Here is a 25134-nt window from a genome sequence, read left to right on the forward strand (position 1 = left end):
CCCCTGAGAGCAGTGATACATCATGGCTCTAAAGCTACTTGACTTTGCTACTTGTAGAACGAAATGGGGATTATTCCTTATGAGGGCTTGTGATTTGTTCATTAGCCTTAAAAGGGGATGTTCATTAGAAACAGCAACAAGGGATGTTAAACGTGTATGGATAGCTAAAGTGAACTGAATTTCACTTGTTCCTCGTGTTGTAGTCAGAACAAAGCTATCTGATGTGTCAGGGAAATGCAAGAACCTACTTCCCAGCCAACTAAAATGCAGATGCTGAAACCATTTAGAAACATATCCTAAAAAATGGAACAGTCAGTCTGCAAAATGGAAATGAAACTTACATAATGATGAAACTATTAAAGGTGACATAGCAAGAGGCCCATAGCTCAGCCTTGGAGGAACTGTTGATTTTAAGGTCTCTTTAAGCGAACGGGAATGTTCCAGGCGTAGAGTTAGAATTTCAGGGCTAGACAGAAGCTTTGAGATAATACTGTCAATTACTGAGTACCTACTATGTGCTGGGTGCTATTTTAAGTTTCTGCATATTTCTACAACAACACAAAAAAGTCCACACTGTTTTTCTTCAGAGTCTTACGGATAATGACTTGCCAAAGTCCAGCCAGTAAATGGTAGAGCCAGGACTTTGAATCAGGCGGTCTGGCTCTGAAGCCCGTGCCCCTCCACACCTCACAATAGCAGTGCCCCACAACTGGAGGTGCTTTCTGTGGGTTGCTAGTGAGTTAACTGGGTCGGGGTAGATTTAGGCTCAAGGAAGGATCCTGCAATGATGCTCGCCCGTGCCAGTGTCCACGTGGTGGTGGTGGGCTCCCAGGGTGGCTGCTGCTGGTTTCTGTGCCCCCAGGGTGAGCTGCAGTTGCCTCCTGCCTCTCCAGGAGACACTCCAAGACCAGCAGATACAACCCACAAGTGGAATTTCCAAACTGAAATTATTGAGCTTATGCATGCAAGTGAATCAGACACTCTGAGGCTCAGCACTCTGTGTGTTAACAAGCCTGTAACCGTGCAGCAGGTGTAGAGGGTTGCCCGGGGGGCCCTGCTCCTCACAGGGAATAAGATAGTACTGGACGCTGACTCATTCCCAAGTAATAGACCTAAAGCCTCAAAAATTAAGGAATTGTTAAGGAAAAAGAAAAGACTTAGTCTTCATAGGATGAAGCATCATTTAATGGACCCAGGAAACTTGCTTCCAATACCTGAATTGTGAAAATACCCACTTCCTGCCCCGACCATGGGTAGTACCCTTCCCAGACTGAGGTGGAGGGGAGCTTCAGGTTTCCAGGACCAGAGGAACTCATGTGACCCCTTCAGGTGGAGCAAACAAGGGCCAGTATGTCCCCTCCATCCCCAGAGCTTCCGAGAATGGGTCAGAGAGTAAGTGCCATTTCTGACCATCCTTCCAACTGACGGATAAGCAGACACCAAAGCCACAGATGACTGCAGCTAGTCCGGGGCTGCCACTGCCTCACAAGGAGGCATGGCTTTGGCAGTTGTTTCATGACTGCTTGGCATCCGTTCATGGAATAAGGTTTTTCCTGTTTCATTTGGTATCAAAATGCAGGGCTTCCCCTGTGGCACTGTCCCCTAGACTTTCATCTCTGTGAAAGCCAGCCGGGGGTGACATTCCCCAAGGGCTCCTGCTGGGAGTTTGCCCTTCTAAAGGGCTAGTGTTGAGCATGGATTTCTTCTACGTTTCTGGTGACCTCACTCTGGCCAAGAAGCCCAAGCTCAAGCTCAACTGGAAACAGAATCGTCCTTTCTCTAAAATCTACCTCCTCGGCCCCCAAGTGAAAGAGCAGCCTCCAAGCTGAGAAGCCAGTGGCTCGAGGGCTCCACCGTGAGGCAGTCAGGAAATGAGACCTCAGACAAAGTTTTGGGGCTTCCAGGGCAGGTGCCACCAGCAGGAAGCCTACGGCAGGAGATGGGGAACCAGGGGCCAGTGGAGCAGCCAGGCCATAGCTTTCTGACTCAGAAGAGAACTTGGCACCGTGTACCCCTACATCCCCTCATCCCAGCCTCTCCTACTTTACCCGGGTCCAGGCAGGGCAGGGGGCACAGCAGCTTCCTTTGACTTTCTCAGCTCCACGCGAGGCATGTGGCAGCTGGCGATGCTGAGCTCTCCGTTGGCAGCGGCTGGCAAGATGCTGAAGCTATTCTTCCCTTTTGGAGAACTAGATGGAATTAGTTTTGCTAAATTCTACCATCAGCCCTGCCCACCAAATCCTCCCAGTTACAGCAGGGCTGCCTGCCAGTTGCTGGCAATTGCAGCCACGTCTGGCCCTCACCTCCCCAGCTCCCCCCATGGGGCCTGAGCACACCTGCGGTGGCTGGCTCTCGCCTTCCTCGCCCCCGGCACAGCCCTTGGGGGCAGGTTGAGACCACTGCCTCTGGGGCCCGGGACTCTGTGCCTCTCAGAGCTGCAGTCACATCTTGACTGGGAATTTCCCAGGAGAGCAGGCGCTTTGGTATTAAGCAGAACTGGGACAGAGTTTGGCCTCTATCTGTACCCCTTTAATAAAGCAAGGAGCAGACAAGGGGTAGAGCCTCTCTGAAAGTCATCTCAGAAATGGAGGAAATAACATATTCTTTGCTTTTGTCTATTATGCATCTACCCCACTGCTGTCCACGAGGCAGGCATGTCTGTCCTCGGGTTTGGTCTTCAGCAACTAGCATAGTACCTGGCACTTATGATACACTCAATAAATATTTTTGGAAGAAGGAGGGAAAAAATAACTTCCTAATAGGATTTTTTAAGAGCATTAATTGAGATGACATATATAAAGCCTGTGGGTCACATGTTCTCTGTAAATGACAGTTTCTAGCTACCAGCTTATTCTGATTACATGAAACCAGGCTTTATGATTTGACTAATTATGACTGTCATTCACTCATTTGTTGAGGAAATACTGAGCACCTACTATATGTCACTCGGACAAGAGTAATGAGCACTGTCCTTTTCTGAAAGTGGCTCAGCTACCACTGTAATACACCGAGTACCGGAGACAGAGGACAGAGAGCTATGAGCGCACAAAGACAGGGAGCTTCCTGGAGGACAAGTAGGGACTAGCCGGTAAAGAAGGCATGAGCAGGTGGAAAACCTGGAAAGGAAAAAATTTTGTGTCAAACTCTGTAGCCTATTGACAAAGCTGAGTCCCTGCAGATAAGTAGATGATCAATTGATGTATCACACCCAGGAAATATCTTGGAAGAGATTTTTACTTATGTGTTTTCTCCGAGATGTAAAGGCTGACTGTATCTGGATGTCACCTTCGGTGGGTTACACTCTCTTTTGGAGAACTGTGCAAAGGAGGGTGCAAGCCCCCTGAGATTTTAGGCTCTAATCCTAGAGACCTAAACCAACAGATGGCAGGAATTAGAGGCAGGTGCTGCCTTGTGGCCTGAAATTTAAACAAATTGAAGCCATCCTACCTTTATTTATATCACTTTATAACCCTCTGTTCTGGGCAGGAGTTCTTGGGAAACTCCAACCCAGACAGCCTGTAACATTTTAGACAGTGATGGTGTGGTTTAGAGTTTCCAAAATTTGTCGTATGTAACCACTGTCAGGATATGCCATTCTGAATTCCACCTGTACTATTACTTTACCAATTTATTACTTTAAATTACTTAAAGAAACCACCCCTGTCAGGCCCCCGTAGAAGAGCCCTCTCCACCGCCACCCCCGTGAAGTTACACTCTAGCACAATTCCCAGCAAGCTGTGGGGCAGGACCTGAAGATGGACGAATGCAATTCTCAATAAATGGACACCTGCCAATGGAGTGCATTAGGGAGAGTAGGTCAAGGGGATCATATCCCATAAAAAATAGCCTCTTGAATACCACCAGGAGTGGGAATAGACATTTGGGTGCAAAAAAAATGATGAAAAAAATGATGGCATCTCAAGCCATGACACCTGGGTTGGGGTCCTGCCTCTAACTTCTACCAGCTGTGTGGCCTTGGGCAAGTAACTTACTTGTCTGAGCCTCCGGCCCTCTTATCAACAATATTATTAGGGCACAGCAGTGCCTCATAAGATGAGCAAACCAATGAAATGACTAAAATAACATGATTGCAAAATTACCTTAGAAACTCTAAAGTACGTACAGATAATATTTTATCGGAAATTAATGTTAAAGGTACAGTGAAGCACATGTTTCTCCTCTCAGAACTCGGACACAATCATTACTGGTGAGGCAGTATCAAGAGCATCCTCCTTGACTGTTACTCAGACAAACCGGAAATTCTTTGTTTCTTATGACGTGAAAGCATGCCAACCCGAAGAAACAGAACAGAGAGCAGATGTGGCTGTGAGAGGGCCCTGGGCGCAGAAAGCCCAGATGCACGAGTCACCCAAAAAGGTCATGTAAAACAAGGTCAGCTGCTTTTTCATCGCAGGATTAACAGGCAGACCACGGACACCACATTCTTTTGTAACAACGCTGCTCTTCTGAGACTCACAACTTAGCTATCCCTCCCTCTCCTCCTCTTCACCTTGTCCTCCGAGGTACTTCAGTTTCACTGCAGACTCAAACACCAGCTCTCAGGGCCCACTCAGGGTGCCAACTCTGGGCTCTCAGCTCCTGGACTGATACACACGTGAACACCCTGGTTCTTTCCAATCACTTTTTTTGTTTGTGTTGTTTCCAGGAACCAATTTCTGTTTTAAATAGGGTCCTTTTGGTTGCAAAACAAGAAATTTAACTTGAACTATCTTAGGCAAAATGTAGGCATTTATTACCTTGACAATGAAAGGTTGCAAAGAATTGGGATAAGGTTTGGCCTCGGGGGAGGTAGAACTAGGCCTCTTTCTCTAGTTTTGTCATTAGAACAAAAATGATCCTTTTCCTTTAGTTTCAATAAAAAAGAGCTTAGGTAAGGACCTGGCCATGCCTGGATCACATGCCTAACACTGGGCCCAGATGAAGCACGTGTTGTACAGATGGAACAGTACTGGCAGCCCTGCGAGAAGCACCTGGTGGGAGTGGGAGCAGCAGCTCCCAGGACTGAGTGGTGTTTATTCCCAGATATTCCCAGATATCCTCCTTCATCACCTTCTGGTTGTAATGACTGCACAGAACAGAAATCGTGCATAGAAACTTGTACCATCAATTCTACTGCCCACTTCTTCGGTTCTAGATTTAGAGCTCCTATATTGTCAAAAATGTCTGCTGACTGAGAGCATCTCTTGTGCCCATAGTCCAAAAAGAAAAAAAAGACAATAAAGGTATCTCTTTGGGGAGTGAGGGTAGGAGCAGAGAGTGGAAACAGCATGAAAAAAGCAATTGTGGAGGACGGAGAACAAGTTTATCAGGAAACTAGTATGACTGTCAGACAGGGCTGGGGTAGGTGCTATAAATCGAGTGTCTGCGTCCCACCAAAATTCATGGGGAAACCTAAACCCCAGTATGATGGCATTTGTGGGTGGGGCCTTTGGGAGGTGATTGGCAGGGCCCCCATGAGAGGGATTAGTGCCTTTGTGGAAGAGCCCTCAGAGAGCTCCCTCCACGTGAGGACACACGGAGGGACAGCTGTCGACAGTTGTCTATAAACCAGGAAACAAGGCTCACCAGACACTGAATCTGTCAGCACCTTCATCTTGGACTTCCCAGCCTCTAAAACTGTGAGAAATGTCTTGTTTGAGCCAGCCAGTCTATAGTAGTTTTTTAATAGCAGCCCAAATGGACTAAGACAGTAGACAGTCACGAACATACAGTAGATCCAGTTTGTCTTACATGACTTTTTCTCTAGCAGTATTTGGCTGCAGGGGTGCAAACATGGATGTAACAGGGTGAAGAAATTTCTCTGAATTTTCTATGTAAGGTAGAAATGCAGATGAAGAACAGAGTTCAGGGTATTGATAAAGAATGTTACTCTTAGTAATATGATAGATTGTGGAATCTTAGCTGAATACAAAGAGATACGAAAAAAGGTTCAGGGATTGGGAGAAAGATAAGAGAGAACTAGGGGGTCCCACTTAGGTCAGAGTGGGAGGAGGAATGGTTGAACAAAGTGAACAATATGTATTTATCTGTATACATGAATAGAAAATATATATATTCCTTGATTGGGGTAGCCTCTGCACTTATAAAGAAACATTCTTACTCAGAAAGGACATACACAAAATGATGTAGCTATGATACAGTTTATTTCAACATACTAAACCAAAAAATAACGAAACAACTCATTTCTTTAAAAAAAAAAAAAGCCCAAATTTTATATATGCAGCTTGGCTTGATTGACTGTAATATATTTTATCAAAAAAGTACTTAAGTACACCACACTTAATAAAGCTTTCAGAATACACAGTAGATAGTAACTGTGCTAAATGACTAGACATTTGGAAAAATCAAAACACCATTGTAAAACAGAGTCAAATGCACAAGTTAAGATTCTTGTAAACTTAGAAAAAGACTGAGTTGTTATATTTTTACCTGTACACACAAAAAATTATTCTTCAGCCTTTCATTTTTACCTATATTTTCTGTAACGGAATTAAGCCCCAAACTTGAAGGCTTAAATTCGTTCATCCTAATGCCTCAGGAGTATCAGATTTCTCCTTCAGTCCTGTGGCTGTCTAAAAAGGAGCAGACCCTTTAAATGGCGGGGAGAATGAAGACATACAGACTTGACTTCCGTGCCACTCGCGCAGATCCTGCTGCGGAAGAGTTCCTGAGTTGGCTAACAATTCACCCAGCTTAGTTAAAACACATAATAACTGATGAAAGGACTAAACTGGCATTCATGCAGCCGATCAGCAGATTTTCTTTATCCCCGAAAATCAGGTAGTGACATTCAGCCCTTAATCTGCACAGATGTAATCTGGGAATTCTATGACATGATGTTAATATATTTAAATGTAAAATGCAAAATTCTGAATATTAAATAATTAATTTTTTTAATATATAGGCTGCCATGTTTTCTCAATAATCACCTTTTCTATGAACAAGTGAAAGTCAAAATGGTGAAAGAAGCAGAAAAATTTGGATATTCCAAAATGAGAGAACTGGAAAAATTTCATGTATAAAGACATGATTGAGGTAAGTTTATATTGTAAGAATAACTTTATTATTGCATGTAATCAGACAGCGGAACAGCCCTGTTGAGAGCACTGGATCAAACGGTCTTCCTGAGTCCTTCCAAGCCATGATTCTATGCTACAATGAAACATTTTTAATAAATGCAATTTGTCATAGGATAACTAGTTTTCACATTCTTAAATATCAACTTAACTTTACTATGGCAATGATTTATATACATGTGCTGTTAAAACGAAAAAGTTATAAACATACTCTGAATTTTTTTCTTTGCCTGTGAGATAATAGTAAAAAGAGATTCCACAACTTCTTGATTCCTTAAGAACTAAGAACCAAAATATTAAACATAATAAATAAATATGCAACCTGGAAGCCAGGAAAAGGGAATAGAATACTTAATATAATAAACCAGTGTATTAAAAATCCAGTATTTCAGTATTAAAACTTCATCTCAATACAGTTAGGTTTATTGCTACTATAAATAAGCATCATATTAAGGCACCTGTCATTACCTATGAGAAAAAAGATTTGGATTCAAAACAAAGGGAATATGCAATATAAAACTTTTTTTCTTTCATTCTGATGTCACCACTGATACTTTATCAGTTTTAAATGTAAGTTTTTGTATGGCAGTAGATAAATATCTTTGAACACATTACCCAAATATAGTTAAAATGTTTATAATACTATGATATTTTAATTAATGTATATGACACCCTAATTAAGGTATGTGATTCTTTAATGGGAAAATAGGCAAAATCAAATCAAGATGGATGGCAGGGGACTAAATATAAGAAATATGATAACCTCTGAGAAAAGAAATATATTGTAGGGACAGTGACTATGAGCAGATCTTGGTCAAGTTATTGAACGTCTCTGAGCCTCACTCTCTCCATCTGTAAAATTTCAAGCTCATAAGGCTGTTGTGAGATCAAATCAGGTGATGTAAAAACACTTCCCAAACTACGAAGTGTTGAACAAGTAAATGGTATCATCATAGGCCAAAACAGCTCAAGTTTCTGATATACTCCAATAGAAAACGTTATGGCCTGTCCTTTCACATCACTTGAAAACTCCAAGTTTTAACCAATTAGATAGTTGTATAATGAATGGAATCAAAATGTATGCAAAGAGAAAAATCTCTAAACCTTATTCCAGAATTATATAAAGTAGTTTGTTGTGAGTGAGGAGCCCCACTGCTTGCCGGAGCTCAGGCTACCTTGACATTTCCCTATGATAGAGGGCGCAGACTTCTCAGAGACCTTGGCTGCTGGTCCTTCCTCAGTTTCCCTCACCATCTGCTATCGTGCAGCGTGCATAGTTGCAGAAAAGAACCAAATCTTATAATAGCATAGAAGAGTTTTAGGAGTATAAGAAACATAGCTGAGGTCAATCACAGGTACATTACTCAGCTTGGCACAAAGTTGAAATGGTTCACTAATCCTTACCATGTTCTCCCTTGCTTGGTCCACAAGGTTTTTCCAACTATGTTCTGAGGAGCGTCAGTTAGGTGAAATATTAACAAGTGAAACACAGACCTCTGCTAAGTAGGTTTGGAATATGCAGGGGGAAGTAAGTTTATGTACTGCAGAAATTCTTAGTCTTTGATGTACTGACTATACTTTCTAAAAAGGAATGGAGTGTGCAATATTTCCCAAACTCATTTGACCACAGAATCTTCTTTTTCTTCCTCCCACAAAATATTTAGAGGGGCTAACAGCTCTTACAGTACTCTTCAGGAAATGCTATTCTAGATAATTCACCCTAGTTTTAAACATTCCAGGGCTATGTCTGGCAAAAATTACCCTTTTAATTTCTGAAGGAGCAGAATCATTTTGCTTACAAGGTCAACTACCATGATAACTTCCTGAATTCCACTCCATACGTATCCTGCCCAAAGCAACTAAATACTCAGTTTCCTTAACTACATACTGAGAAGTTCGAAGAGGTTATTCTCATGTTTCTTTTTAAGGAAATCTTTATGTTCTTCCTCCATTAAAAATACAAAGATCTAATTTTAGATCTTAGGACCTAGAATCACAATGACTTTGAGGAGATGGAAGTATTTTATCACAACATCACTGCAATTAACATTATTAATAATAATAAAAATAGGAGAGGAGTGGGGAGGAGGACGAGGAGGCGGCAACAGTAGCATTGGCTAAGAACTTATTTTGCGTCTTAATCCTCATGCACACTCTGAATTTAGGACCAACTATTACATTCATTTTAAAGGTAAGTACACTGAGGTTTAGAGAGATTAACTGACTTATCATGGGTCACACAAAGACAGACAGACTTGCAAACTCATATCTGACCCCTCGCCCCATGCTCTCAACAACTACGTGACGCCGTCTTATATTTTAGTGACAAAACAAGAGCATTTAGGTCATACTCCTGCTGTTAAACAGGAAAATTAAAGCATATTTATATAAATCCAACTTGACTGAAATTTAGTTTTAGATTTCCTTTTGAGCAAACTCCTATGCCCTAAAGGAGATAGTATAAGTTCTTTTTTTTTTTAAAGCAGAGAAAAAAAGACTGCTATTTACCAATGATAAGTTTAGATATTGGGAGCATTTTAAAAGTCTGCATCTAAGGTGAAGACATTATCTGTAGTTTCCGCCATAACTGCAAAGCGCTGATACTCTGAAACTCGTTTCTCAAAGAAATTTGTTTTCCCCTCTAAAGAAATGTTTTCCATAAAATCAAAGGGATTTTCTGCCTGAAAAACCTGGAAAGAAAAGAAATATTGTTAGATACTCTGAAGAAGCCAAATTATACCCCACAAGAAGAGTAACAGATAAATAAAAGAGACCTCAGGTCTCCCAACACCTGTCTAGTCACCTGCAAGATCACACTGTTCCCTAGGGTCCTGGGGACACTCAACGCTGATAAATTCTAAGATGACTAAGATCACCTACTCACCTCCTAAAGAAACTATACTAGCATCTCTGGTATTCGAAGAAGTAGACAGAAAAAGATTGTTTCAGGAAATGAAAGATTCAATACCAAACTAAAATATTTTCACAACTTGAGAAATCTAAAACACCACAGACATTACAGGCATTTTTCACAGGTATTACCACTAAGTACTCACATATACATGATACTACAAACTGTGACGTTACCAACAATGTACTGTGGGCATAAATATGTCTCCTAGTTTGTAAGAGAACATATAATCAACAAATCGATGTTCAGGGACCATGATCAGGGAAGGCAGAATAAATGCTATCCATAGTAGCCCCAAACAAGAAGAGGGACATGTATTGACAAGAAGCTTTTTTTTTTTTTTTTTAACTACTTCTGAATTCAAGAAACAGGCTTGGAGATACAGCTTGATGGAAACAGACATTTCAGTGATTCATGAGGAACAGTAAAAGAGGATTTTAAAAATTAGTAATACTCCAGCAGGAATTATGACTACCATAGATAAGAATATATTCAAATAACTCAAAAATGGGCAAAGGATCTGAATGGATACACAAACATTTCTCAAAAGAAGATATACAAAAGGCCAATAAGCACATGAAAAGATGCTCCAAATCATTATCCAGAGGGAAATGCAAATCAATACCATAATGAGATACCATTTCACACCTACTAGGATGGCTGTAACAAAAAAGACAGATAACAAGTGTTAGTGAGGATGTGGAGAAAGTGGAACCCTCACATTCTGATGGTGTTAATGTAAAATGGTGCAATGGCTCTGGAAAACAGTCTGATAGTTCCTCTAATGATTAGAAATAGAATTACTATATGACCCAGTAATTTCACTTCTAGTTATATACCCAAAAGAAATAAAAACATATGTCTACACAAAAACTTAACATGAATGTTTACAGCAGCATTAGTCATAAAAGCCAAAAAATGCAAACCACCCAAATGCCCATTAACCAATAAATGGATAAATAAAATTTCGTATAACCACACAATGGAATATTATTTGGCCATAGTAAAGAATAAAGAACTGATACATCTAACGTGAATGAAACTTGAAAACATTATACTGGAGCTGCATATACCATATACTGGTATACTGTATATATCATACACTGATACATGGTGTATACCATATATGATTCCATTTATATGAAATGGGATACACAGAACAGGCAAATCTAAGGAGACAAAAATCATATTAGTAATGCCTAGGGTTAAGGTAGGGGTGGAGGAAAGAAAGGTAAATGATTGCTAATGGGTACACAGTTTCTTTGTGGGGTGATAAAATGTTCTCAAATAGACTGTTGTGATAGTTATACAACTCTGCAAATATACTAAAAACTATTGAATTGTACATTTCTTAGTAGGTGAACTGCATGCTCTGTGATTTATATCTTGATAAAGCTATTTTTTTTCTAAAAAAAATTCATATACTGGGTGTGGCTGAACTGTGGAACTGCCTGTTGGAAACAGTTTTAAGAGGGAGTGAATGTGAGTTATCACACACAGCAGGATACAGTGGAAAGAACATTGGACAACAGTCATAGATTCACTGGATTTTAAAACTGGGTATCTTCCCAAAAATCTGATCCAAATCATTCACAGCATGGACAAAGTAACTAAGACCAGCCTAAATTAAGTGACTTATTTTGACACATAGAAGTACTCAAATATTTATTGACTAATCCAAAACTAAAAGAGAAGCTGAGAACAGCATTAATGTGGCTCCTACTTAGAATTCTGTATAAATAACAACCATTTGCTAATTTAAATAATCTCTTATTTTACCCAAAACTATCATTATAAGAATAATTCTTCTTCTAGCTCCTTGAAATCACACTTCATGTATTTTAAATTGTCTTGCTTTCTTAATATACACACTCAAGGGTCCAAATTTTCTTCTGAGGATCTATGTGGCTGCATTCTATAAGTTGTGATATATAGTAATCTTATTGTCATTTAGTTTATATTTTCTATTAGTTTATATTTTCATTTTTAACCTTATTTCAAAGGGTATAGTTTCAATTTCTAAGTATATGGAACTTCTTGGCAATCTTGTATTGTTAATTTCTAATCTTATTGCATTGAAATCTAAGAGGTCAGTATAATTTCTGCTTTCTGGAATTTACTGAGATATTTTGAAGGCCTGTGGAGAAATGATGTTTTAACTACATTCAGATTTTCTTCTTAGGAGGCATGTTTTGTATACCTACAGTTAGCAAGTTCCCCAAAAGAAAATTAGACCTGGGGGTCTGTAGGTTTCAAATGAGCAGAACATGGATATGTAGGTGTGAGGATAGCGGGGTGGGTTAAAGGATAGTGCGTTCACTTTAAGGCTTAAGTAAGCAAATTAATTTTCCCGTAACAAATATATTATATAACATAAGAACAAAAATGATTTATTATAATATATGGTTTATAAATTTCAGAGATCATGTTAATATAATTACAATCTTTATTTCTCTCAATGATCTGTAAAAAGAGAGGCTCTTGTAACTAAAATACTAAGATATAAAGAATTTATACTTTACAATATATAGTTACAAAAAAATCTTTACCGCATCTGACTCTTTCATTACAGTATTTCTGTCGTTACCAGAAAATAAATGCATTACCAAGAGAGGTAATGATTACCCTAGCATCGTGGATTTCATAAGGCTTCTCATTAATTTAAACTTCCATTTCCATACAAAGAAATCAAAACATAATTTCTAATGAACATGGTATAGTACATAGTAAATTTCTGTGAATGTTCTACTTATGACGAATACAATATGACCATTTAGTACAATTTACACTGACACTGTTTCAAGTGCTTTAAGTATACCAACGCATCAACAATTATTTGCGGTAAGCAGTATTATTATTATCTCCATTTTACAGGTGAGGAGACTGAGACAGAGATAAGCAACTCGCCTAAGGTCACAGTGCTAGACAGTGGTGGAACCAGGATTCAAACCCAGGTAGTCTGGCTGCAGCCTTCTTTTAAATCACGTGAAAAGTGCACCTTTTTATGAAATTGAGGTACACTGTCTCTGATAAGCAAAATGACATAAATAACTGAAAGACAACTGAGTTCAAAGAGTCAAATATGACAGTTAATGTCTTTCTATTATTAGGAGTATTCCTATATTATAATTTTCTATTTAAAAGTATTAACCCCAAAATTACAACATAGACACATGAGGATTTCTCGGAAGGTAAACATACATTGGCATATTAAATCCAATTACTTAAAGACAGTTCTATTAAACACATACCTACAATTATCACAAAGTAATTTACTGAGCTTATTAGTTCTAAGATTTATCAGCCTCCTACTTCAGTTATGAATTTCATTTTGAGTTTCATTTAAGAATTTTGCAAAATCAATTTGTTCATACAAAAGAAGGTTCTGTCACGGACAATTTAAAAACCTGACTAGTCTCGGGGGAAGGGTACAGCTCAGTGGTATAGCTCATGCTTAGCAAGCACAAGGCCCTGGGTTCAATCCCTAGTACCTCTGTTAAAAAAATAAGTAAATAAGTAACCTGAATTACCTCCCCCCCACAAAAAAAATCTAAAAACAAATAAATCCATTTAAAAAATAAAAAATAGACTAGTCTGTTACAAAAACTTTCAGTGAAATATAGTATGTGTTTTAGAGGACTTACCTGACTGTAACATTTTAGCTAGTAGTAATAAATTTTTAAACACCTTACCTTTGAGAATCCAAGTTCTGTAAGCAACCTGTCAGCTACAAATTCAATATACTGTTTCATCAAAACACAATTCATTCCAATGAGGCCAACTGGCAAAGCTTCTGTTAAAAACTCCTGAGACATAAACAAAAACAGAATAAAATTGAAAGAAAGAACAATAAACAGTATGTATTTTCCAAATAAAAAGAAGGTTTTAGTTTTATCAGTCTTCTAAGTCACTGGTCTTGTTCCAGGAGAGTACACTAGGATAAATTCTTTCAACATGGCAAACAGTGCCCATTTGTTTTAAAATTTTGGGGGTATTACTATTTACATAACTTCACATTTTCAAGTAGCCAAAAGAAATGGAAACTATTAAATTACTGGTATTTTTTAAAGTACACTTGTATGCCCTGAATGTATATGCTTTTTCAATAGAAAAAGGGATATAATTTGTTCTGAAATATCCAAAAAAAGTTTCACCTACGATGATTATTGTGGGGAACATCACTATGAAACGGAGTTGGGAAAGAGAGAAAACCTTAACAAAGAAAATGAGAAAGACATAGAAATGGATCTGGGGAGATAAACTGAACTTTAATTTTATTGAAAGACAGTGGTAAAGTGTTAATAGAGGAAAAAGTAAAAACATATTAACCATTTGGATTTAGTTCTCAAAATGATTCAAGATATAAAAATGCATTTTATACCTTTTCCCCTTCCCAGTATGAAAACGATGGCTATTAAAGTATGTACTATTAACATTTTTTTAAATTTATTTTACTTTTAAACTAGTTCTTTCAAATGATAAAAATACATTCTAAGTATCAGGTCTTTCTAGTCAGAGATCTTTACAAGCCATGAATTACAGTTTATTATTCACAAATTCATTGATTTATTCATTCTATAAACATTTGACGCACACTTCAAGCTAGATACTCTGCTAGTTTTTTGAAACCATCACTGCCCTTTAGGAGCTAAAATTTTAAAAATACAAAATAAGATAATTAAAACAGTCTGTTATGGCATGAAATTTGACAGATAGGTCAATGAGACCAAAAAATAGTCCTGAAACAAGTTTTAGTACACATAAAATCTTAATATATAATAAAGACTGACTTATAAACCGAATGATAAGATGACATAATAATTGCAATACATCATTTATTGGTATTGGTATTTGGTTCACCATATAATATTGCTGACATCTGTTTTGACCTACGAAATGGCAATTTCATATGAATCAACCTAATACAATAATGGTACAAACACCAAAGAAAGAGAAATGTGCTAATTATATAAGCTTCCCTGCTTACCTGCTCAATTTCAACAGCATTAACAATGATCTCCCTAACCCTTTCTTCTGAAGGCTTATTTACTAAGTACCGAAACATCAGGCAAGCAAAGTCACAGTGAAGACCCTAAAATAGAAGAAAAATACCACTGTCAAAGGATGTTTAATCAGCTATTTTTACACAATGATGTGTCAGGCGTTACAAATAAAGTGGGTTCTAGGAATGCAACATTGAACTTCTGGAAGATAGAAGGACTATTAGGGCCAGAAACTTCTCTTCAAATCTTATTAAACTGTCAATTATAAAACCTATAAGGAAAATTTTTCAATACCAGCAGATTTCAGTTCATTAACATGAAAGAAGAATTAATTAACAACAACAACAACAACAAATCTGCAACCAAAAACATTTTGGAAAGGAAAACAATGCAAGAAGAACCAAAATGAAAATTCATTAATTTTCAATGTCTTTAAAAAAAAATCAAGAAGTGACTGAAAAACAATAACTATTGAAAGAACAGATAAAACTCACTTAGAGACTTCAAAAATACAACAGTTACATTAAACAAGAATGGGGGGAGGGTATAGCTCAGTGGTAGAGTGCATGCTTAGCATTCAGCAGGTCCTAGGTTCAATCCCCATTAGCTCCATTAAAAAAAATAAACAAAAAATTAAACAAGAATGGCTCAAGATAAAAATGAATTTAGTGCAATGAAAATGGAAAGTGAATATACCATCTGAAGCTGTATAAACCAGAGATGATACTGCAGATAACTCAACCAAAGAAGATGATAAACTTGTGAAATACCTTGAGAACAGAATGGTTATGCAAATATATAAAATGGTACAGAATCTTAAATAACTGGAGAACAGAGCAAGGAGATTCAACATACAATAATCAGGATCTCAACACAGAACAAGCAGTATAAAGTTGAAAACAACGGAAGAAAATTTCAAAAAGTCAAAACAAAAAAAGAGAAAAAGGCCAGAGGTATAGAAAGATGGCGTTCTAAACAAAATTAACAATTAGAGACTGAAAACAAGGCAGAGTCAATTAACATTTCTAAACTACAAAGAAAAAAAATAATTCTGTAAGCCAACAAGGGAGAAGAGGGAGGGAGGAAGGAACGTGCACTTTAGAGGATCACAAATCAGAGTTGCTTAGATTTTTCTAAATGAATCAACAAAAACCCAAAATCAATCAAAAGACTCAAATCAAAGGTTGTATTCCAAGGATTATTTACCTAGTTAAATTGTCATTCCCAGAAGAAACCATTAGGAAAAAAAAAAACAACCTTTGAATAGCTAATCTTAGAAAAAATTTACTAGTGAAACACACTCCACCTCACTTGGCTCAAGAGAATACTTCAAATTACCAAAGGCTGAATTTCAAGTAAACTGCTGAAAGGTGAGGAAGTGTTGATTGGAACCTACAGCTAGCTACCTATTACAGAGATGAGTAAATCAAAGGTAGGCATTTATAATTGGTAGATCAATAAGGGAAAAAAATTAATTTTGAGGTTTAAAGTGACTCAAAATAAAATCCCAGTGGGATTGTTTTTAGTTAAAAAAATTAATCTGAAAGAATAAATGGGCAGAATCTTAATTTTAAGCATACTTTAAAAAGGAAAGTTGTGAGATTTATCCTACTAATTATCAGAACATAAAAAACTGTAAGAATTACAATAGTTTGTTATGGCATGAAATTTGACACGTTAATGAAAAAGAAAAAGCCCTGAAACAGATTTTAGTATACTTGAAAACTTAATATATAATACAGACATCATAAGTGAATGGAGAAGGAAGGGTTAGTTAACAAAGAGAACTGGAAAAATTTCCCAAAAGTGTGTGAAATAAAATTAAGTTAAATTCTAACTTATCCTATACCATATTTACACTAAATTCCATACTTGTACTAAACCAATTCCAATTGCCTTTGAGAGTTAAATGTTAAAAAGCCAAAAAGAAAATATATGTGACTATTTAACTCGTCTCTAGAAGTAGATCACACAAATTTCAGGTCTCTGTACATTAAAAAGAACAAAGTTTAAAAGAAAAGGACAAACTAGGAAAATATCTGCAATAAATAAAACAAAATTTATATTTTATATTATAGTTATGTGATAAATATAACAAATACTATAACAAATTCAATAAACAAATACTTAATGAAAGAGCCCAGTTACTGTGCATCGGGAAAGTATATCTACAGAAATAAAGGCAAAAGACAAGAATAGGTAAGTACAGAAAAAAAGACAAATGACTGGTATCATTATGAAAACAGTGTTCAATCTAAGTAGTAATCAAACAAATGAGAATAAAACCAATAATGAGAGACTAGCTATATCTATCAAATTTGTCCAATACTTAACAAGTAAATTCAAATTCTGGTGAGGGTGTGGTAAGGAAAGACACATTCATACATTATTCGGTGGGGCTGCAAATTGTTACTAGATTTCTGGAAAAAAATCTGCAACTACGAAGGCCTTTAAAATGTCCATACTTTATACTCTAGTAATTTTATTTCTAGGGAATCTATCTTAGGAAAATAATGTGAAATTGGAACAAAGCTTGTATACAGAGATACTCATTTTGCATTTTAGCAAATAAACAAACAAATAAACAAAAAGCCTGCAGACAACCTAAATTTCTAATTATAGAAGAGTCAAAGACATGATATACGCATTAATTAGTATATATATATATTATATTTCAAAAAATGCTTAATATCATAGAAAAATACAATATTCTGCTAAGTGAAATAAGAATAGCTTAGCTTGTAAAAATATGAAAAAAGCAAGATATCTCAAATTATAAAAATATGATGTTGGAATATAGCTGCATAGATTTAAATGTAGGAAACTGTCCAGAAGGAAATAAATGAAATCTGAAAGGTGGCTATCCCTGTGTATTGAGATTGAATGATTTCTTTCTCTTAATTCTCTGTAATAATCTTATGTGACATTAATAATAAAAATTGTTAGAAGTTTAAAGAAATGAAACAACAAAAAGTAATTATATGAAGCATTTTATGGCACTTAAAAAGTACATTCATACATACTGTTTCACTGCATTTTAACAAAACCCTGTTTAAGGTGTATAGTTAAAGAAACTGAGGCTCAGAGAAATTAAGTAACTCGACAAGGTCACTAGAAATAGGGTGAGGGAAAAAATAAATAAATAAATAAAAAGAGATAGGTTGAGGAGCCAGGATTAGTCAATAATTGTGACCTGAATGGCTGTAATGGGCTAAATACTGAGAACAGAAAGATAAATAACAAACTTTCTGCACTCAAGGAGCTTAGAGTCCAGCAGAGAGATACAAGAAGTGCAATGCATGTTGTAGACTCTAAGATAGGGACAAGTTCAAGTTTCAAAGGGATATGTAGAGGAAAGAGTGGTCAATTCTACATAACTGGGTCAGGAAAGTTTTAAGTGGCAATTTGTGAGAAGGTAATCAACAGACGGAAAAAAACTGGTAGGAAAGACAGAAAGAGTGTTGCAGACAGAAGGAGACAAGATTTAGTTACTGATTGGATGTGGCTGGAAAAGATAAGCAATCTGAAATGACTACCAGGTTTCAAATTTGGATGACCAGGTAGAAAGTCGTACCACACAACAAGTTAGGGAAAACAGAAGGAAGAAAACCTTTTGGGAGAAGGATGATGAGTTTGATTTCTGAACTATTAGGTATGAGATACCTGTGGGGCTTCCAGCAGAAAATCTCTAACATGCACATGAATATATGGGCTTGGAGCTCAGGAAAGAATAACCAGGGTAAAGATAAAATTTTAGTTGCTATGAGCATGTAGGTGGTGACTGATTCCACGGGAATAAATACAGTCAGGAGGTCACGATTAGGGAAAAAGAGAGGTCAAGATGGGAACCCAGGAGTACAATGCCATTTAAGGGTGAGAAGAGATTGAGGAAGAACAGTAAGAGGAAGGTGGGAAATATGGACTCTTAAAATTCAAGGAAGAAGTGACTTCCTATTTTATTTTAATTACCAGGATACTTGTGTCACCATAAGCACTTTCAGGAGAAAGAAAAATAAATGAACACCAAACATGAATACAAACATAATCAGAAGAATACGTCATTCCTTACTTCATCTCTGCTGATGAGTTCATTGGAAAAAGTGAGGCCAGGCATAAGACCTCTCTTCTTCAGCCAAAATATAGCAGCAAAAGAGCCTGAGAAGAAAATTCCTTCCACAGCAGCAAAGGCCACCACCCTTTCCCCTGGGAGACATAAAATAGTTTCACTTTCTGAAATATCATATACTACAGATGTTTTCAAGCTTAGATATCTATTTTATATATATTTTACATATATATATATAAATATTTTACATATATATATAAATATTTTACATATATATATATATATATATATTAATAACAATACCATAGCTGTTTTGCTAAGATACAAAATCAACAAGTTAGTGCTATGGCCAAAAGTCTCCAGAGGAGGAAATTTACCACCTCTACCAACTAGAGCAGAAAGTTCTGTCTACTTCAATTCCTATATCTGACAGTGGACTCCTGTAGAATATGGGCAAAGCAGAGCCTTCCACACCCAGAAAAAAAGGCGATTTATCTGTGTACCATACATGCCTGTGAGCTCAGGTGCGTGTGTGAATGTAGCATGTATATACACATGGGTTTGTGCACTATGCTCTGTTGACCCTCCTGAAAATAAAAGTGGCTCTTCAGACTAGTGAGTTATATTTTTTTTAGGATGGAGATTTATCATTAATTTAACATATATTTTCATCTTACCATTAATAAGCTAATGGGTAGTTATAATTGATACATTTTAACTGACATAAGGGTGATGCAGAACATTTATCTCCAAAGGACCTAGACAATAATTTAATACAAAGTGTTAATAAGAGGAATACTGTTGCTGTAACTATTCTATGCATTCATGTGAATGCTGAAGAATGAACATTGTAACAGAAATAGTTATAGAAGGCTATTCTTTTGGAGAAGATTAAAGGATTATGAAGAATAAATTTTACAAATTTTGAAGAATAGATGTGAACTAAAAAGAGACTTCCAAAACATTAATTCTAAAGCCATAATGAATTGTAAAGGCCTCATGGTTTATTTTATTGACAGGAAAGTAGTACATATTTTTAAAATATGGCTAATCTCTATGATGCGGAGTACTAAGATTGTATAACTAATAATTTTTTTGATATTTGAAATGTAATTTCATTACATATATTAAAGTTGAGTCAATATATTTAATGTTTAAAGTTCTTTACATATATTTTTAAAACCAAGCAGATTGTTGCAGGATGACTGCCACCCTCCTCTGTTTCCTCTGTCTCTAGGTTACCTCTTTCATAGTGTCATGAAATACGTGCTTTCTGTGAACCTGTCCATCATTTCCATCATTATCTATCCACACTAATCTTTTCAGTGCATATTAAACACCCTGACAGTTGTCTTTGTTTTTCTCTAAAGCCAGTGTTTCTGAAGATTGGGCGTCTCAAACCGCTTGTGAGAGAACCAGCTGGGTACAAAATGCAGGTTCCTCAAGCTCACCTGGGCCTCCTAAATCACTCTCTGGGGAGGACCAACAAGCTGCAGGATTTTTCCACAAATTCTCCAGGTGATTTTTATGCACATTGAGAACCACTGCTTTTCTCATTCTCGAAATGAACTAAGGCAATGCTGAAATGTGTGTTTCTTCCCTGACATACATGCTTGCCTGTATCTTATGCTACATCTCTGGTTCTCAATGTGTGGTCCAGGGATCCCTGGAGATCCACAGACTCAGGAGGTCTGTGAGGTCAAGCTATTTTCATAATAATACTAAAATACTATTTATCTCTTTTACTACCATTCGCTCATGAGTGTACACTGGTGTTTTCCAGAGACTGCACAACATATTCACAACAATCTGAAAAATTTAGTAAAATACTCCACCCTTTACTAACTACGTATGTACGGGGCTGGATTTTTTTCATGTACTTCAATTAGAACAACATACTGCGATAAATTGAATGCAGAAGCAGATACAATATGGCTATCTTCTATTAAGTCAGGTATTAAAGAGATTTCCAAAATTTAAAAACTATGCCATTCTCACCAAATTTTTTTTTTTTTTGGAAAATACAGTGTTTCTTTTCATAAATATATGTTATTTATTTTAAAATATAATGGGTTATTACTGTTAATTTAAAATGCATTTATAAGTAACTATTTTTAAAGTTTCTTGGTCTTAATTTCTATTACAGAGATAGATATCAATATATACAATCAATCAATATGATATATCAATAGATATAACCTCATAAATAAAATCACTTTGGAGTCCTCAATAATTTTCAAGAGTACAAAGGAATAATAAGACCAAGAATTTTGAGACCTGCTTCCCCACATAATGAATAAAACCAGAAAGTGAAGAAAACCAATTGTGAAATAGGTAAGAATAAGACAGTTACTTAGCACTATTCAAATTATTCTCTTTCTTTTTCTTTTTATTTTATTTTTTGAATTTTTATACAATTTTGAAAGATTACTTTCCATTTACAGTTCTCGTGAAATATTGGCTATATTCCCCACGTTGTACAGTATGTCCTTGAGCCTGTCCTACACCCAACAGTACCTCCCACTTTCTCACCTCTATATTGCCCCCCTCATTAACCACTAGTTTGTTCTCTATATCTGTGAGTCTGCTTCTTTTTGTTAGACTCACTAGTTTGTTGTATTTTTCAGATTCCATATATAAGTGATATCATACAGTATTTGCCTTTCTCTATTTGATTTATTTTACTTTGCATAATGCCTTCTAAATACATCCATGTTGCTGCAAATGACAAAATTTTGTTCTTTTTATGGCTTAGTAGTATTCCATTCAAATTAAATATATGACTATTTTAATTAAATGTAATAAATATTTATTGAGCAACTACTATGTGTAAGATACAATATTAATGGCTTCCTTAAAAAAATGTTATTGGATCTCAACTCATCCAAAAGGGTGTTTGCATTTAACTTATCTGTGAAAAATAAGTCTGTTATTGCAAACTGTTTATTGCCTTAGTTGAATGCACTAATCTACATATTTGTTCTCTGAAAAATGTTAAGACTTTAACTTGCTTTATTATTTAGGGACAATAAATATTCCTGAAAGCAAATACAAACTGAGGATTTCTCTAATATTCTTGTCAGTCTATGTGACTGACTCGTATTTACCTATAATTATCACTGACATTTTAACCTTTCAATTTCCAAATTAATAAACAGAATAGATAACAGCTTTAGATTATTTTTTCACCAGTTTCTAGTTAATTATTAGGAAATGTAATTCTACATCACAAAAAATAGTACTGTATAACCCATGGCAAATTTGATCATATATAAATTAAAGCTACATACCAAAAGTAGATTTTCTATCTGCTATCCATCTCAAGGCCCAATCTGCTTTTTTCTTAACATATGGCATTGTTTCAATTGCATTAAACAAAAACTCCCTGTAAAAACAAAATAATTAATAGCAAAGTTACTCACTTGATTTTAATCAGAATATATTTGATTCTATGTAATTCTATGGTATGTAACAGACTTGTAGTTTTTCTGTATTTTTGCATGTTTATAAAATCCAGAACTGAAAGTGAAACTCAAATTAGCAGTTTGGATATGGTCTAATACAAAACTGACTAAATTAGAACATTTAATTTCTAAACAGACTGTGCTGGTGAATAGTTTTTTAAGATACAATATCCAAAGATTAACTGGTCCTATACAAGTTTTTTTTAACCCAACACAACATTAAGCAATAGAAAATATTGTACTCCCAAACTTCCATATTTGAATAATGTTTCCCTAATATTTACATAATCAAGCAATAGGATAAACCCTTGTAAATAAAATCCCAGCATAATACCTTTTCTTGGGATCTCTGATGTAAGTGTCTATTAGCAAACTGTACATCTCTGAGTGAACATTCTCGATGAGAATTTGAAAGCCGTAGAAACAGCGAGCCTCTGGAACCTGCACCTCCTGACTAAAGCGCTCCACCTAAGAAAATAAGGGAAACATACATCCAATCCTATGGGCTCTCAGTAAACACTACAAATTTAGAATCTGGACATCAGAATTATCACTTAAAAATTGCTTGTCATGCTACAAACAAGTCAGAAAGAACTTAGGAATTATTTTAAGCAGTACTGTTTATCCATCAACCCTCCAAAATTTAGTTGCAGTCTATATTCTTAAGCAATTAAATAAATTGACCTGTTAGATGGAGATACTGCCTATAAAGCCAAATACATTTTAGAACATCTACCAAAAATAATCATTTCACTTTGTGGAACTGACCTTACTAAGTAGATCTATTGAAGCCCCTACCAGTTCATGATGGAAGCTTGTATCTTCCCACTCTGTTTAATAAGAAAGCGTGCCTTTTGACAAACCAGAATACAAGTTTAAAAACCAGACCCAGCGCTCTATTACAGAGCTCAGAAGGGTATTAAGGTGCAGGTTCCCTATTAGGATTACCATCCAAGGGGGAAATTAAACTCACATTCATGCCTTGTAAGCAGTTTTGATTGGTACAATATACTTGATTTCATGGTATTTGGGGGGTCAAATTATAGAAATGTATTCTTTCCTCTGACGCTTCGTCAAAAAAATTGTTTTCAAGAGTTAAGCTTCATCTAATTCATTTCTTAGACATCATATTTTAGGCTCAGTCTAACTATCTTACTGCCATTATCAACATTTAACTACTGAATGGAAACAAAAGTAACATAAAACAAAAAATCTTACCAAATTTTCATTCACAATTCCATCACTGGCTGCAAAGAAGGCTAAGATGTGGGAGATAAAATACTTCTCATCTGATTTAAGCTTGTTCCAGTGAGGGAGATCCTTTGATAAGTCAACCTGAAATAAAAAGATTTTCAAAAAATTTAACTTTGAGTTAAATTATTCTCAATGAATGGAAAACTAACTTCCATCTCCAAGTTAAGGTGGGATATCTCAGCAGTAAAATGTGAAAAAGTAAAAATGCTATCTTTATTGCTATAGACTGAATGTTTGTGTCCTCCCCCGCTACCCCGAATTTATATTGAAAAACCTAGTATTCAATGTGATGGTATCTGGAGGTGGAGCCCTTAGGAAATGATTAGGTCATCCTCGTGAAGGGGAGTAGTGCCCTTACAAAAGAGACCTCAGAGAGTTCCTTTGCGCCTATGCCATGTGAGGACATAGCAACAATACAGAGGTCTATGAACAGGAAGCAAGCCCTCCCCAGACACCGTATCTGCAGGAGCCTTCATCTTACAATCCCTGGGCTCCAAAGCTGTGAGAAATAAACTTCTGTTATTTGTAAGCCAGCCACTCTATGATTATTATTATAGCAGCTAAAATGAAGACAATTACAAAGGAACACAACAAAAAAATATTATGAAGGAATCTATCGTTCCGTTAATTGAGAAGATGGAGAGGAGATACTTTCAAAATATTAAAATTAACCCAACCTATTCTCACCACAAAAAAGAAATGGTAATTATGGAATGGGATACAGGTATTAGCTAATGATATGGTGGTAATATCTGGGGATACTAACTGTATCAAAGTGGTATGTTGTATACTTTATACCCTTACACAGTGTTATATGTCAACTCAGGTGAATAAACTAATGACTTTCGGCAGTCATTGCTTTAACATTTTATACAATATTTTCCATTGTGTTAGATAATTAGGCAGCTGTTAAACAACTGTAGCTGTTACTTTACTGCTGGCTAATCTACTTTTACCACCCACTAGTAATGTCAGGCAGGTAGCAACCTGGGTTATAAGACAATTTGTAAGTATGATTTCCTCTAGGAATAGACATGTTTTTGAAAATGTTTATTAGAACAAGTCCTTGGGATTAATAGAAATGCATTCTAGAGTTTGGTGAAATCAACAATTTAAAAGTAGTCTTTAAATGTACCTTGTAGATATCATTTTGTCTCAGGAAGATCTCTTAACTGTGTTTCACAATAACCTCATAAACATTGAAAGATGTAATTATCTTTTGTCCTTTTATTTATTCTAATAAAGCCCTAATCTCTTTGGTCACTCCAAAAAAGACCAAAGTTTCAGCTTTTCAATCATTTGTGTTCTTCCCTAAAAGCCTTTTTTCATTATTTTACTT

At 36.2% G+C, this 25134-nt stretch overlaps 1 protein-coding gene across 2 annotated transcripts in view; it reads right to left on the reverse strand.

The window, feature by feature from the left end:
• Positions 1-6145: 6145 nt before the first annotated feature.
• RRM2B (ribonucleotide reductase regulatory TP53 inducible subunit M2B) overlaps positions 6146-25134 on the reverse strand; it is a 29811-nt gene continuing 10822 nt past the window's right edge. The window contains exons 3-10 of one of the 2 annotated variants that reach the window (XM_045517241.2): positions 23760-23876; positions 22876-23009; positions 22368-22462; positions 19081-19214; positions 14996-15100; positions 13701-13814; positions 9606-9787; positions 6146-7173 (exon numbers count right to left, since the gene is read on the reverse strand). In XM_045517241.2, the coding sequence (XP_045373197.1) occupies positions 9635-9787; positions 13701-13814; positions 14996-15100; positions 19081-19214; positions 22368-22462; positions 22876-23009; positions 23760-23876 (852 nt within the window). In that variant the 3' untranslated portion in view covers positions 6146-7173; positions 9606-9634. Of the gene's footprint in view, positions 9788-13700; positions 13815-14995; positions 15101-19080; positions 19215-22367; positions 22463-22875; positions 23010-23759; positions 23877-25134 lie in introns of both variants that reach the window. The other variant, XM_045517240.2, reaches the window with a different exon arrangement.

Source organism: Camelus bactrianus, chromosome 25, assembly GCF_048773025.1.
Source record: "Camelus bactrianus isolate YW-2024 breed Bactrian camel chromosome 25, ASM4877302v1, whole genome shotgun sequence".
Classification (NCBI taxonomy): Eukaryota; Metazoa; Chordata; class Mammalia; order Artiodactyla; family Camelidae; genus Camelus; species Camelus bactrianus.